At 40.8% G+C, this 14,468-nt stretch overlaps 1 protein-coding gene across 1 annotated transcript in view; it reads left to right on the top strand.

Annotated features, from left to right (window-relative positions):
• SLC6A1 (solute carrier family 6 member 1) overlaps positions 1–14,468 on the top strand; it is a 252,076-nt gene that overhangs the window by 109,880 nt on the left and 127,728 nt on the right. The window contains exon 2 of the mRNA XM_056524286.1: positions 2,847–3,258. Within this exon, the coding sequence (XP_056380261.1) occupies positions 3,021–3,258 (238 nt within the window). The 5' untranslated portion in view covers positions 2,847–3,020. The remainder of the gene's footprint in view (positions 1–2,846; positions 3,259–14,468) is intronic.

The following is a 14,468-nucleotide window of genomic DNA, read 5'->3' as shown; positions in this document are numbered from 1 at the left end:
ATAATTCTGAAGCAAGAGTACGGAATTGTACGGCGTACTCGCCAACGGAAGAATTACCCTGGACCAGGTTCAACAGGGCAGTCTCAGCAGAAGAGGCTCGGGCAGGTTCCTCAAAGACACTTCGAATTTCCGAGAAGAAGGAGTGTATAGAGGCAGTGACGGGGTCATTGCGGTCCCAGAGCGGTGTGGCCCATGACAGAGCTTTTCCAGACAGAAGGCTGACTACGAAAGCCACCTTAGACCTTTCAGTAGGAAACTGGTCCGACATCATCTCCAAGTGCAGGGAACATTGGGAAAGAAAGCCACGGCAGAATTTAGAGTCCCCATCAAATTTATCCGGCAAGGATAGTCGTAGACCAGAAGCGGCCACTCGCTGCTGAGGAGGTGCAGGAGCTGGCGGAGGAGATGATTGCTGAAGCTGTGGTAGTAGCTGCTGTAGCATCACGGTCAGTTGAGACAGCTGTTGGCCTTGTTGCGCTATCTGTTGTGACTGCTGGGCGACCACCGTGGTGAGGTCGGCGACAACTGGCAGAGGAACTTCAGCGGGATCCATGGCCGGATCTACTGTCACGATGCCGGCTGGCAGGTAGTGGATCCTCTGTGCCAGAGAGGGATTGGCGTGGACCGTGCTAGTGGATCGGTTCTAAGTCACTACTGGTTTTCACCAGAGCCCGCCGCAAAGCGGGATGGTCTTGCTGCGGCGGTAGTGACCAGGTCGTATCCACTAGCAACGGCTCAACCTCTCTGACTGCTGAAGATAGGCGCGGTACAAGGGAGTAGACAGAAGCAAGGTCGGACGTAGCAGAAGGTCGGGGCAGGCAGCAAGGATCGTAGTCGGGGGCAACGGCAGGAGGTCTGGAACACAGGCTAGGAACACACAAGGAAACGCTTTCACTGGCACAATGGCAACAAGATCCGGCGAGGGAGTGAAGGGGAAGTGAGGTATAAATAGGGAGTGCACAGGTGAACACACTAATTGGAACCACTGCGCCAATCAGCGGCGCAGTGGCCCTTTAAATCGCAGAGACCCGGCGCGCGCGCGCCCTAGGGAGCGGGGCCGCGCGCGCCGGGACAGGACAGACGGAGAGCGAGTCAGGTACGGGAGCCGGGATGCGCATCGCGAGCGGGCGCTACCCGCATCGCGAATCGCATCCCGGCTGGAGACGGTATCGCAGCGCACCGGGTCAGTGAAGCTGCCCGGAGCGCTGCGGTAGCGAGAGAGAAGCGAGCGCTCCGGGGAGGAGCGGGGACCCGGAGCGCTCGGCGTAACACACATCATGTGAGTTTTGCACTTTAATTTAAGAAGATTTTCTACTGTACCGGTGAGTGCTGCCACCTTTTTCTATGTACTGGAGCCCATTTAAATCGGCACTGTTATCATCTTTATTTTTTTATATGTTGTAGTACTAATGTAATACAACAGATTCCTAATATACTTTAATTTTTAATTTTTTGGTCTCTAACATCCCCAATTTTCCCCTTGAAAATCCAGCCACTAGGGATCTCCCTCTTAGTGGCTGGCTACAGAGCAGCTGACGTCACAGCTGAATACGGACTGATCCCCGCCGGGCACCAGTCCGAATTCAGTCTGCCAGCGCTCGCTCCCTGCCTGTCAATAAGACAGGCAAAATGAGCACACATTGGCTCCCTGGGCTCGCGCACTGGCCACCCCCACCCCCTGGCTTGTACAGTTATGGTGTCAGCGTGTTTACTGATTCTGAGGTCTAATCATCATTGTGCCTCCATCTGTTGCTAACCTACAACTGCCAGCATGCCCAGAAAGCTATTGGCTTTATGAGCATGCTGGTAGTTGTAGTTTACTAACAGCTGAAGGCACACTGATGATTAAACCTCAGTGTTTTTTAAAACTGTATGCCTCCAGCTGCTGCTAAAATACACTGGGGTATACTGAGGTCAAATGAGCCACGCTGTTTTTTTTCTCTATATATTTAGTCTTTTTTCTTTATAATAAAATACAGACCATTTTCTTGTCTTTTTTGGGCGCGGGTCTTGGCAGATGAAATCTTGCACGGCAGGTCCGACGATGGTCCTACACTCCTCCTCCCTGGATAGCACATGCAGTGATAAACAGGGTGGTGGAGACTCTGGAGCATCCTGCTGTGCTATTGGCCACTCATCTATGCATGCTCCCGACGGGAGCACTGCATAGATGAGGTAAGGGCGGAAGCTGGTGCCCAGCAGGCTTCAGCGACATTGCGCCTGCTGGGGAAGTTGGCTTCCTGCTCAGCCAGAGTGAGCAGCGTTAGAGCCATAAAAAACACTTTAGAAGGTTGGAAAAAGTTTTTTAGAGGCAGGGAGGGGGTTAGAGATAGATGACCATTAGGTAGGGAAAGAAAAAAACAAGATGGTGGGAGCTACTCTTTAAGTATACTCACCCTTGGATGTAGTAGTTACCATGCTTATCATACCAGTGATCCATGTGTTTACACCTTCATGTTAGTGATTTTTCTACCAGTAAGCTTGCAATTCTTTTTTCTTTTGAACATATATTTACTTTCTCAGGAATCATCAATGTTTAGTGTTGTTTATTATGTTCTTATGTGTAATTTTATTATAAATGTATGGTAGATTTCCTCTATTGTATTGTTATTGGTGTACTATGCATGTTTCTTATTGTTAAATTGTAGAAAATGTTTTAACGTATTTAAAAAAAAAGGAAAATTCTTAATCATAAATAATGTGCAGCTTCTTCTTCCCTGATATGTTGTTGGCAAAATAAATACAGTCGCTTTTAATGAAGTAGTGTTCTTTTCTTAAAACTACACAAAATAATAAATCAACCATTGTTATGATGTCTTTATTTAAACATCTTTGTTGTTTTTCAGCTCAACTTCTAATCTTATAATCTGGCGTGGATCTGCAATCACAAACAGAGGATTTTTTAAATCATCTTTGTAACCCTAGTGAAGTAAAAGGGAGCCGCGAAACTGCTGTCCACGTGGACTGGTGCTGAAATTTCTCGTCTGGGTACCAGGCACTGCCATTCCAAGCCACGAGACATGGCAACAAATGGAACTAAAGTTGCAGATGGACAAATTTCTACTGAGGTCAGTGAGGCCCCAATCACAAATGATAAGCCCAAGACCTTGGTTGTCAAGGTACAGAAGAAGAGAACAGAAGATGTGGAAAGAGATACATGGAAAGGAAGATTTGATTTCCTTATGTCCTGTGTGGGTTATGCAATTGGTTTAGGAAATGTGTGGAGATTCCCGTATCTGTGTGGAAAGAATGGAGGAGGTAAGACCTTCTTACATTAATTTGTTATTTTATTCTATTACATTAATTGTTTTAAAAATTTGCAATCTGTTCAACTATAGGCCTTGCAGAACTCATGCTGTAAACATATTTTTAATATCTGGAAAAAAAACTTCCATTCAATCAGAAATTAGGAAATTTTACATTGTACTCAAAGTGACAGATTATAAGATATGGTATCAAATGTTGTAAACATACCCTTGAAATGAAAAGAACAAGAGCGCTCCATGGTGTGACACCATCAACCAAAATATTAAAAGCAAGTAGGCCAAGGACCAACTCACCTATGTCAGTTGTGCAAAATACCGGCACAAAACGTTAATGCACATAATAATTTAAGGCTGCAGCACACTCCTCCTCACGCTCCAGGTATGAACAATAGACTCCAATACCACATCAACCTCCACGGAGGATCGTAAGGCACTGCCAATGAGGTAGTCTAAAAGAATATAAAAGCTGGATTTATTAAAACATGCTATGCATTACAAAACCGGACCGGTTTCTTCTTCAGGTATGACAAATCACATGCTGCTTGAAATAAATACCCATAGGTAATGTCCCATGACAAGAAATGACATAAATGTCACAGAGGGTATACACAAAACATTTTCATAAAACCAATAAGAAATAAAAAAAAATTATGATAAAATCAAACAGTGGTGCATTCTATCACTTCTTTAAGCCCTCTCGAAACCAAAGTGTTAAACATAAAGATCCAGTATGACTCTCTATTTATGAGAGCTTGAAATCTGTTTTTTACATCGGAAGGTATAGCTTCACTTACTGCTAATCGCAACACACTGACATCACCACCATGCTTTAAACAAACATGGCGTGAGACACTGTGTTTCATAAAGGAACTCAGTATATTGGACTGGTTTTTATTCATCCTCTGGCAGATAGTTTGAATAGTCCATCCAATATAGTGATGAGCGGCAGGGGCCATATTCGAATTTGCGATATTTCGTGAATATATTGACGATTAAGCGTCCTATGTTCGCGAAACTTGCATATTCGTTATGTTTGTTCACTTTTTTTTCCATGCAAAAATTTGCATGGGAAATTTCCATAAAAATTTGCATGTAAAAAAATACTGAATATTCGTCATTACAAATATATAGAACTATATTCTAAATATTCGTAAAATCGCGAAGTGCCCATATTGGCGATAAAAATATTCGTGCTCAACACTGAATAAACACCGGTCCAATATACTGAGTTTCTTTATGAAACACAGTGTCTCATGCCATGTTTGTTTAAAGCATGGTGGTGATGTCAGTGTGTTGCGATTAGCAGTAATTGAAGCTATACTTTCCGATATAAATAACAGATTTAAAGCTCTCATAAATAGAGAGTCATACTGGAGCTTTATGTTTAACGCTTTGGTTCCGAGAGGGCTTAATGAAGTGATAGAATGCACCACTGTTTGATTTTATTATTATTTTTTATTTATTATTGGTTTTATGAAAATGTTCTGTTTATACATTCTATGATATTTATGTCATTTCCATGGCATTACCTGTGGGTATTTATTTTCAGCACCATGTGATTTGTATCATACCTGAAGAAGAAACCGGTCCGGTTTCGTAACATGTAGTATGTTTTAATAAATCCAGCTTCTATATTCTTTTGGACTACCTCATTGGCAGCGCTTACGATCCTCCATGGAGGTTGATGTGGTATTGGAGTAAACATATCCTTAGCTTTAATATATAAGTAAAATGTTAGCAGTATCCAAATACATTAGTATTCATGTAAAACTTTCATTTATGATATTATGAGATTGTGACATTTTCTTCCCATCCAAGTCCATTCCATCAACCTATAAATTTTAGTAAATATCTAGAAACCTTTACAATCTTTAACACCTTGGGGACTGAGAGTTTTTCAGTTTTTTCACTTTCGCTTTTTCCTCCTTACCTTTTAAAAAATCATAACCCTTTCAATTTTGCAGCTAAAAATCCATATGATGGCTTACTTTTTGCGCCACTAATTCTACTTTGTAATGACATCAGTCATTTTACCCCAAAAATATATGGCAAAACGGAAAAAAAATCATTGTGCGACAAAATTGAAGAAAAGAAGCATTTTTGTGTAAAAATGACACCTTCTCTTTATTCTGTAGGTCCATACAATTAATATGATACCCTACTTATATAGGTTTGATTTTGTCATACTTCTGGAAAAAATCATAACTACATGCTGGAAAATTAAAATGTTTAAAATTGTCATCTTCTGACCCCTATAACTTTTTATTTTTCCGCGTTTGGGGCAGTATGAGGGCAAATTTTGCACCGTGATCTGAAGTTTTTAGCGGAACTATTTTTGTATTGATTTTTTGATAGCTTTTTATACATTTTTTCATGATATAAAAAGTAACCAAAAATACACTATTTTGGACTTTGGAATTTATTTTTGCACGTACGTCATTGACCGTGCGGTTTAATTAACGACATATTTTAATAAGTTGGACATTTCCACAAGCAGCGATATCACATATGTTTTTTTTTTTTTTCATTTTTATTTACACTTTTTTTTATGGGAAAAGGAGAGTGATTCAAACTTTTATTAGAGAAGGGATTAAATGATCTTTATTCAATTTTTTTCCCCACTTTTTATTTGCAATGTTATAGCTCCCATATGGGGCTATTACACTGCTTACACTGATCTTTTACATTGATCAATGGTTTCTCATAGGAAACCATTGATCAATGATTCTGCGGCTTGACTGCTCATGCCTGGATCTCAGGCACTGAGCAGTCATTCGGCGATCGGACAGCGAGGAGAAAGGTAGGGGACCCTCCTGCTGTTGAAAAGAGAAGTATAAAGTGCAGGATGCAAACATGAGCTTTATTCATGATCACATGGATAGCACAGAATAAACCAACGCATTTCCGGTCAAGCTATACCCTTAGTCATGTCCTACAGCTGTCCGGGATGCCATGGCAAATCCCGAACAGCCCCCTGAGCTAACCGGCATTAGTTTAGTTTCACTTTAGAGGGTTAATAGCGCGCGGCACCGCAATCAGTGCCGCGCGCTATTAGCCACGGGTCCCAGCGGTTGTTAGAGGCCGGGCCCGACCCGCTATGACACGGGGCCACACTGTTATAGAAAGGGAGTGGGCAAAGGGTATACAGGTACGCCCTCCGTCCCCAACAGGTTAAAGGGGTACTTTGGTGGAAAATATTTTTTTTAAATCAACTGGTGACAGAAACTTGTACAGATTTGTAAATTACTTCTATTTAAAAATCATAATCCTTCCGGTACTTATCAGGAAGCTCTTTTCTTTTTGAATTTCTTTTCTGTCTGACCACAGTGCTCTCTGCTGACACCTTTGTCCATGTCAGGAACTGTCCAGAGCAGGATAGGTTTGCTACGGGGATTTGCTCCTGTTCTGGACAGTTCCTGACATGGACAGAGTTGTCAGCAGAGAGCACTGTACTTCCTCTGTAGTATACAGCAGCTTTTAAGTACTGTAAAGATTAAAAAAAATGAACAGAAGTAATTTACAAATCTGTTTAACTTTTCCACTGGAGTACCCCTTTAAACTAGACTTAATCTAGAGCAATACTATAAATGTTGTAGTAGATTGGTAGAAGGGGGATGCTACTGCAGTTGCTCTGCCTTAGTTTGTGCAAGGGACTATATCCAATAAGAGCACACAGGAAACTATTTACAGAAACCAGCATAAAGTAGGACAAAGGCCCAAACTAGGCAGAGTAGATATTCGGTCTTAACCTAACTCTGAATTTAACATATCCTTATCTCTATGGTTTGAGATCACCAACTTTTCACAACCACATATTTTTGAGACACTATGTTGTGAGATATATATATATATATATATATATATATATATATATATATCCCATGTTTGTCTACTGACTGTAAATTCCTAGGTTGTCCATAGTAAAAGCACTGTAAAACATGTTATGTGTCCATCACTTCTATGAAGCTGTAGGATCTGGTAAAGGTTATTGTTATTGAAATACTCATCATTTCACAGATGACAGCTAAAGCTGTTAAAGGGGTACTTTGGTGGGAAAAATAATTATTATTATTTTTTTTTTTTAAATCAACTGGTGCCAGAAAGTTAAACAGATTTGTAAATTGCATCTATTAAAAAACCTTAATCCTTCCAGTACTTATCATCTTCTGTATACTACAGAGGAAGTTGTATGGTTCTTTTTTGTCTGACCACAGTGCTCTCTGCTGACACCGCTGAGAGAGGTTTGCTATGGTGATATGCTTCTACTCTGGACAGTTCCTGACACAGACAGAGGTAGTAGCAGAGAGAACTGTGGTCAGACAGAAAATAACTAAACAACTTCCTATGGAATATACAGCAGCTGATAAGTACAGGAAGTATTAAGATTTTTAATGTAATTTCAAAATCTATTTAAATGAGCACTGTCGAATATAAAAATATATATATTTATACCAATAGGTTTTGCAGTTGCTTTCATTAAACATTTTTCAGTATTTCATACTGAAAAAGCCAGTCAAAAAACTGCCTCCTATAATAAATACCAGCCTGGCTGTGTCCACTCGTCATCACCTATGTCGTGGACCCAGTTCATGACTGACAGGTCTGCAGATCTAAACCTGCTGTGATGGGCTCCCTCACTGTCTGTGTTTACTTCACAGTCTCCTATGTGAGGAGAAGGGGGAGGGGCGGGAGTACACTGCTGCCTGTGAGCAGATACTGAAAGAAGCTGGTGACTGAAGATGGCGACTGAATGGAGGATTTTTTTGTTTAAAAAGTAAGTGTCCCTGCATGCATATATGTCCACATTTATTAAGTTAACAAGCTGGCAGCACATGCGGCTGCACTGCGCTCCCTGCCGGCTCCTGCATACGCTGTCATAATTCATAATCCCTACCGCCAGGAGACGGGAGCTCTGATTGGTGAATAGCTATGACAGCGTATACAGTATTCCCCGCCCGAAGCTGGCGGGGAGTGCAGTGGAGCCGCATGTGCCGCCCGCTTGATAACTTAATAAATGCGGATCTCATTGTGGGTCTCAGCAGAATGACCTGCTGCAATCTGCCCCTCAGCCCCAGGACTATAATTCCTATCATGGATGGAGTCTGTCCATGATGGGAGTAGTAGTCCTAACTGTCCACAAAGAGTCCTGCAGCCAGGGGAGGTGCAAGTGCCATCCCTTAACACTGCGGTATTACAACCACTCCCATCATGGGACAGACTCTGTCCCATGATGGGAGTAGTAGTCCAAGGGCAGAGGGACAGATTGAAAGGGGGTCTCACTCCTGAGACACCCTGCGACCTTTACTGCTCTGCCCCCTAGTGAAGATGTAATTAGGGGGTGGAGCTACACAATCCAGGCCTGACACTGTTCTCATTATGCGTTTGCCATAATGGGAACAGAGCCTTTCTGGCAGTGTGTTCCCAAACAGGGAGACTCCAGCTGTTGCTTAACTAAAGCCCCCCATGATGGGAGTTGTAGTTTAGCAACAATTGAAGGCTCCCTGTTTAGGAAAACACGCTGCATTATGTGCGGTCTCCCCTGGGGAGAGCACAAAAAATGTACTAACTTATATTTCTTGTTTTTCTTTTCTTCTCATTTCAGATACGTGAATGCGGAGGACTACGTCAGATTCGGTGGACTGTGACGATGACCAGAGTTTTTTTAGTTTCAATAAAATGGTTAACGAGAGCTGTGGGTGGAGTGTTTTTTTTTTCAATAAAAATTTTTTCAATGTGTTGTGTTTTTTATAATTGAATTTTCAGGCTTAGTAGTGGAAGCCGTCTTGTAAACAGAATCCAATTACTTAACCGGGACTTAGTGTTAGCCCCAAAATCAGCTAGCTAAACCCTCAATCATTACCCTGGTACCCACCGCCACAGGGGTGCAGGGAAGTGCCGGTACCAACAGGCCTGGAGCATCAAAAATGGCGCTCCTGGGCCTAGGCGGTAACAGGCTGGCGTTATATAGGCTGGGGAGGGCCAGTAACAATGGTCCTCGCCCACCCTGGTAACGTCAGGTGGGTGCGGCTTGGTTGGTATCTGGCTGATACTGAAAAAATGGAGAACCCTATGCCTTTTTTTAAAATAAAAAACATGTGTGGTTCCCCCTATTTTCAGTATCAGCCAGATACTAACCAAGCAGCAACAGCCTGACGTTACCAGGGTGGGTGAGGACCATTGTTACTGACCCTCCCCAGCCTAAATAATGCCAGCCTGTTACTGCCTAGGCCCAGGAGCGCCATTTTTGATGCTCCGGGCCTGTTGGTACCGGGCTCCGGGCCTGTTGGTACCGGGGTAATAATTGAGAGTTAGCGCTAACTGATTTTGGGGCTAACGCTAAGCCCCAGCTTAGTAAAGGATTCTGTCTACAAGACAGCTTCCACTACTAAGCCTGAAAATTCAATAATAAAAAACATGACACATTGAAAAAAAATTTTATTTGATGAAAACTCCCCCACAGCCCTCATTAACCCTTTTATTGGCATTTAAAAAACGCTGGTCATTGTCGCAATCCACCGAATCTGATGTAGTCCTACGCATTCACATATATGAAATGAGAAAAAAAAAAAAAAAAGGTTAGTACATTTTTGGTGATCTCCCCTGGGCTGTTCCTAAACAGGGAGCCTAAAATTGTTGAAGTGGGCATACTGTATCCCACAGTCATATATAGACAGCTGCATATACAGGATACTATGCACCCTATATAATATACAGCCGGCGGAGGTAAGTAGTGATACTCTGCCCCCTGTATATGTATATGCTTTACATCACTCCTTACCTCCTTACACTCCATGGGCCGGGCGCTCTACATCCGACCCATGTGTTTCCACACACCAGCAAAAGCACCAGAAAAAACTGACAAAATGAAGGAAAAAGGAGTGACAGTTTTTCTGGCATTTTTGCTTGTGGACAAAAAACCTCAATGGATTCCGAGTCTCAAAGCAATAGAACAAAATCCCTGTGTCCACTTTTCCTGTGAGGTGCAGCTCAGGTGTACAAATAGAACTGTGTGGAGATTTAGAACTTTTCACAAAATGTATCATGTGCCTTGCACAAGTATGGTAAATTTGGTGCCATTGCACTAAATTTAGGCCAACCAAAACAATCTACAAAAAACTTCTACCTACACCAACATTGATAAATTTCCCCATATGTCCTAAAAAAGTTAAATGGAGCTGCCCTCACCTGAAGTAATACCTCCCTGTACTGTAGGGAAGTGATATCAGACAGGAATTCAGTGCATACGCTTCAGTAATACAGGTGTTTTACCAGTGAAATGTCCATTATGATTGGTCAATTCTTTCAGCCCTTGACATGTTTCACAGATCTGGACTGTCCGTAACATTTCATGTTGAATCTGGTTTCAAGTTATAATGGTCCAGAAAATGCCATCGTATGTTGAAACTATTGTATGTTGAGGCCATTGTAAAGTGAGGGATTACTGTAGTAGGCATATATTATATATATTCTGTAAGATTCATTGTGCTTTAAAAATGTATTTGTCTATGATTTTTGCATAAGCTGTCCAGAAAAAATAAAAATATCTGGTTGGAAAATCTGATGAACACCCAGTGACCGTTATGTAAATGGCGGCTTTTGAGTGTTCTGATAGAATGTTACTATATTGTGTTGAATCAGTTTTATAAAAAATTGGAAACTGTTTTATAAGAATTTCCCCAGACTAAAAAGAACATGTACCCTATCATTGATTATACATTTATCACTGTTTTGGGGGTGTTTTTTTATTTTTATTTTTTTGAGAAGGGATTTGTTTTTGTAATGATTGGTTATCTTTCACAGGGTTGGTCTTCATCGCTCAGTTCTTAAAGGGGAGAGCATTCAGGCCCATTGAGAACAGAGCAGTGGTTACTTCCCCCTTGACAGTCTATGGACATCATTGCAGTTTTTCAACAATAAAAAAGTGTCCATTACTCCTCAGACCTTAAAGGGGTACTCTAGTGCAAAACAATTTTTTTAAATGGACTGATGCCAGAAAGTTAAACAGATTTGTAAATTATTTCTATCTTTACCCTTCCAGTACTTATTAGCAGCTGTATGGCACAGAGGAAATTCTTTTTTTTTTTTACATTTCTTTTTTGTCTTGTCCACAGTGCTCTCTGCTGACACCTGATGCCTGTATCAGGAACTGTCCAGAGCAGGAAAATCCCCATAGCAAACATATGCTGCTCTGGACAGTTCCTGACATGGACAGAGGTGTCAGCAGAGAGCACTGTGGACAAGACAAAAAAGAAATTCCAAAAGAAAATAATTTCCTCTGTAGCATACAGTACTGAAAGGATTTTTAAATAGAAGAAATTTACAAATCTGTTTAACTTTCTGGCACCAGTTCATTAAAAAAAAAAAAGTTATCTACCGGAGTACCCCTTTAATAGAGTGTGAACCTGAACACCCTCTTTGTTGGAAGCTTAGCAGTAGTGATCATCCCATTGACATAGTGCTCATTAGCATATCAGGAGCCGAAATTAATGGCACCAATTATTTAGAATCAAGAATGAAGGGGGCTAAAACAGTGCACAAATCTGTAGAGCAATGACCAGACATGGATCATGAGAGCTTAAAGTGAACATTAAGTCAAGAATTGATCCATGGGGGTCTGAGTGTATGAGCTAGGAGAAATGTGCATGCTGCTGTGTGCTCCTGATCCTGCTCCCCCGCAAAGCTGAACCCCCAGCACCACCACCACCACTGCCTGTGTCACGTGATTGAGACACTGTCATAGACTTACATAGTGAATTTGTCTCAATCACGTGACATGGACCCTGGGGGAGAACGTGCCGATCGCAAACTTCTCCCGGCTCTCTCACTGAACACTCCCCGATTAAAACTTTCGACAAGCCGCTAGGGTGTATATTATCTACTTTAAAGAAAATAAAAGGTCATATTTTTTTAAGTAAACATGAAGAAAAGAGTTTGATGGTAATGTGGAAAAGACGATCTTTAGGGTTCCGAACTACATGTGTATGCAATGGAATTAAGAAGAAGACAGATTAAGTTAAACATATCAAAGTCCTACATAACCCTAAAGTATTTAATGTTTAGTAAAATGTATTTTGTTTAAGGTGTAAAGACGGGTTTTACAGTTTCCTTTTTATTTGTGTACTTACAATTCTATTGAGACCAGCATTTGAAAGCAATAATACAAAGCAGAACTTATCCTTGGGCTGAAATTACTTATATAGGAATTTATAACAGGCAATAGGAGAGAAGCATTACTTTTTTCAGACTCAACCCCAAAAGTTTAGCTGACACGCATCAAGCAGTATCCTCAAATGATGCATTCTTTAAAGGGGTACTCTGGTGAAAAAAAATGCATTTTTTTTAAATCAACTGGTGCCAGAAAGTTAAACAGATTTGTAATGCTCCACAGGACGTTGTATTTCTTTCTGGAGTTCTTTTCAGTCTGACCACAGTGCTCTCTGCTTACACCTCTGTCCTTGTCAGAAACTGTCCTGAGAAGGAGAGGTTTGCTATGGAGATTTGCAGTTCCTGATATGATCAGAGGTGTCAGCAGAGTGCCCGTTATCCTCTTGACAAAGCTGCGTCTTGCAGCGAAACATGTTGAGGGGGGCTGAGAACTGTTTTTAAACATAGTGCTGTCTCCATTCGCAGTGCATACTGCAGATGCATGCAACATTTATATAATTAATTCAGGTAGCAAGGTTGGCACCTACTGTGTTACTATATGGAGAGATTGGCACTAGAATTTTAATCAGTCTGTCTTGAGTGTGAAACAAATAATAAAGTACAAGGTTTATATATATATATATATATATATATATATATATATATATATATGGGAAACATTTTTTTTTTTTTACCATGGTGATCTATAAGTAAAGGTGTCAGCAGAGAGCACTGTGGTTAGACTGGAAAAAAAATTAAAAAGAAAATAACTTCCTGTGGAGCATGCAGAAACTGATAAGTACTGGAAGGGTTAAGATTTTTAAATAGAAGTAATTTACAAATCTGTTTAAATTTCTGGCACCAGTTAATTAAAAAAAATGTTTTGCACCAGAGTATCCCTTTAAACAAATCCTAAATAATGATGGTTTTTCCATTACTCTGTCAGCACAGACATACAGTAGTAAAATAGAAGAGGTAATAACAGGACTGATGCTTCCTGTCTATTATATGTAAAATGCCTTTGCTCATATCTTGTTAAGATATAATTATTGTCCCCATGCTCTATAATTATTAGCTTTATACCAGCTTTATAATGGACAATGCTGGACATACCCACAGAGTTAAAATGCCACCACATAGGCAGAAACTGCAATTTGTGACTTTAAATTTAAAGGCTATCAAAATCATAGAGTGAAGCTTACTAAGACCATGGAATTACTTCTCTAATGTGGATTAGAAATTGACTATAAAAGCCTTAGAGTAGATGGCATGTCAAGGTTTCTACATTGGTATGTAAAATTGCTCTCATACATATTGGAGGAAATTTATGAAAAGTTTTAAAGTGGATTTTTCTTAATTTTTTGTGTATTCATTTGGAAATGCTCCCAAAGTATATGTTAAATGGAGGCTGTGAGTCACCTGTGACAAGTAACATTGGCAATATCTATTCAAGAAAAAGCGAGCTGAAAACAGTGCACACCCAAAATGAATCTGAATACAAAAAAACTTTATTCATAGAAACCACAAAGGGAGACACATACATCTAAAACCATTTAAAAAGGCTCATTAATGGGCCTGATAACATCACAGGGGAAGGGACATGACCCCCCAACCCCAACCCTGCCCTAATTCCAATATACAGATAAAGCTAGTACTCCAAAGTGGTGTGTAAAGGATGACAAAATATCATAATATAAATGAGTGGAATAAATATAGTGGAAATATCATAAATAAATAGTACAGAAATAAGCAAACCACAGACGAAGGAGCAGTATTAGGATAGCAGAAGGGCAGGGAGACCGGAGCCGCACGCGTTCACCCACGCGTCAGAAGTCACTTAGGAGTGACGGAACGCGTGGGTCTCCGGTCTCCCTGCCCTTCTGCTATCCTAATACTGCTCCTTCGTCTGTGGTTTGCTTATTTCTGTACTATTTATTTATGATATTTGCACTATATTTATTCCACTCATTTATATTATGATATTTTGTCATCCTTTCCACACCACTTTGGAGTACTAGCTTTATCTGTATATTGGAATTAGGGCAGGGTTGGGATTGG

The sequence above is a fragment of the Hyla sarda genome, chromosome 6 (assembly GCF_029499605.1).
Source record: "Hyla sarda isolate aHylSar1 chromosome 6, aHylSar1.hap1, whole genome shotgun sequence".
NCBI classification, from domain to species: domain Eukaryota; kingdom Metazoa; phylum Chordata; class Amphibia; order Anura; family Hylidae; genus Hyla; species Hyla sarda.
Note: the sequence above shows the minus strand (reverse complement) of the source record. Positions and strands in the feature narration are given on the sequence as shown.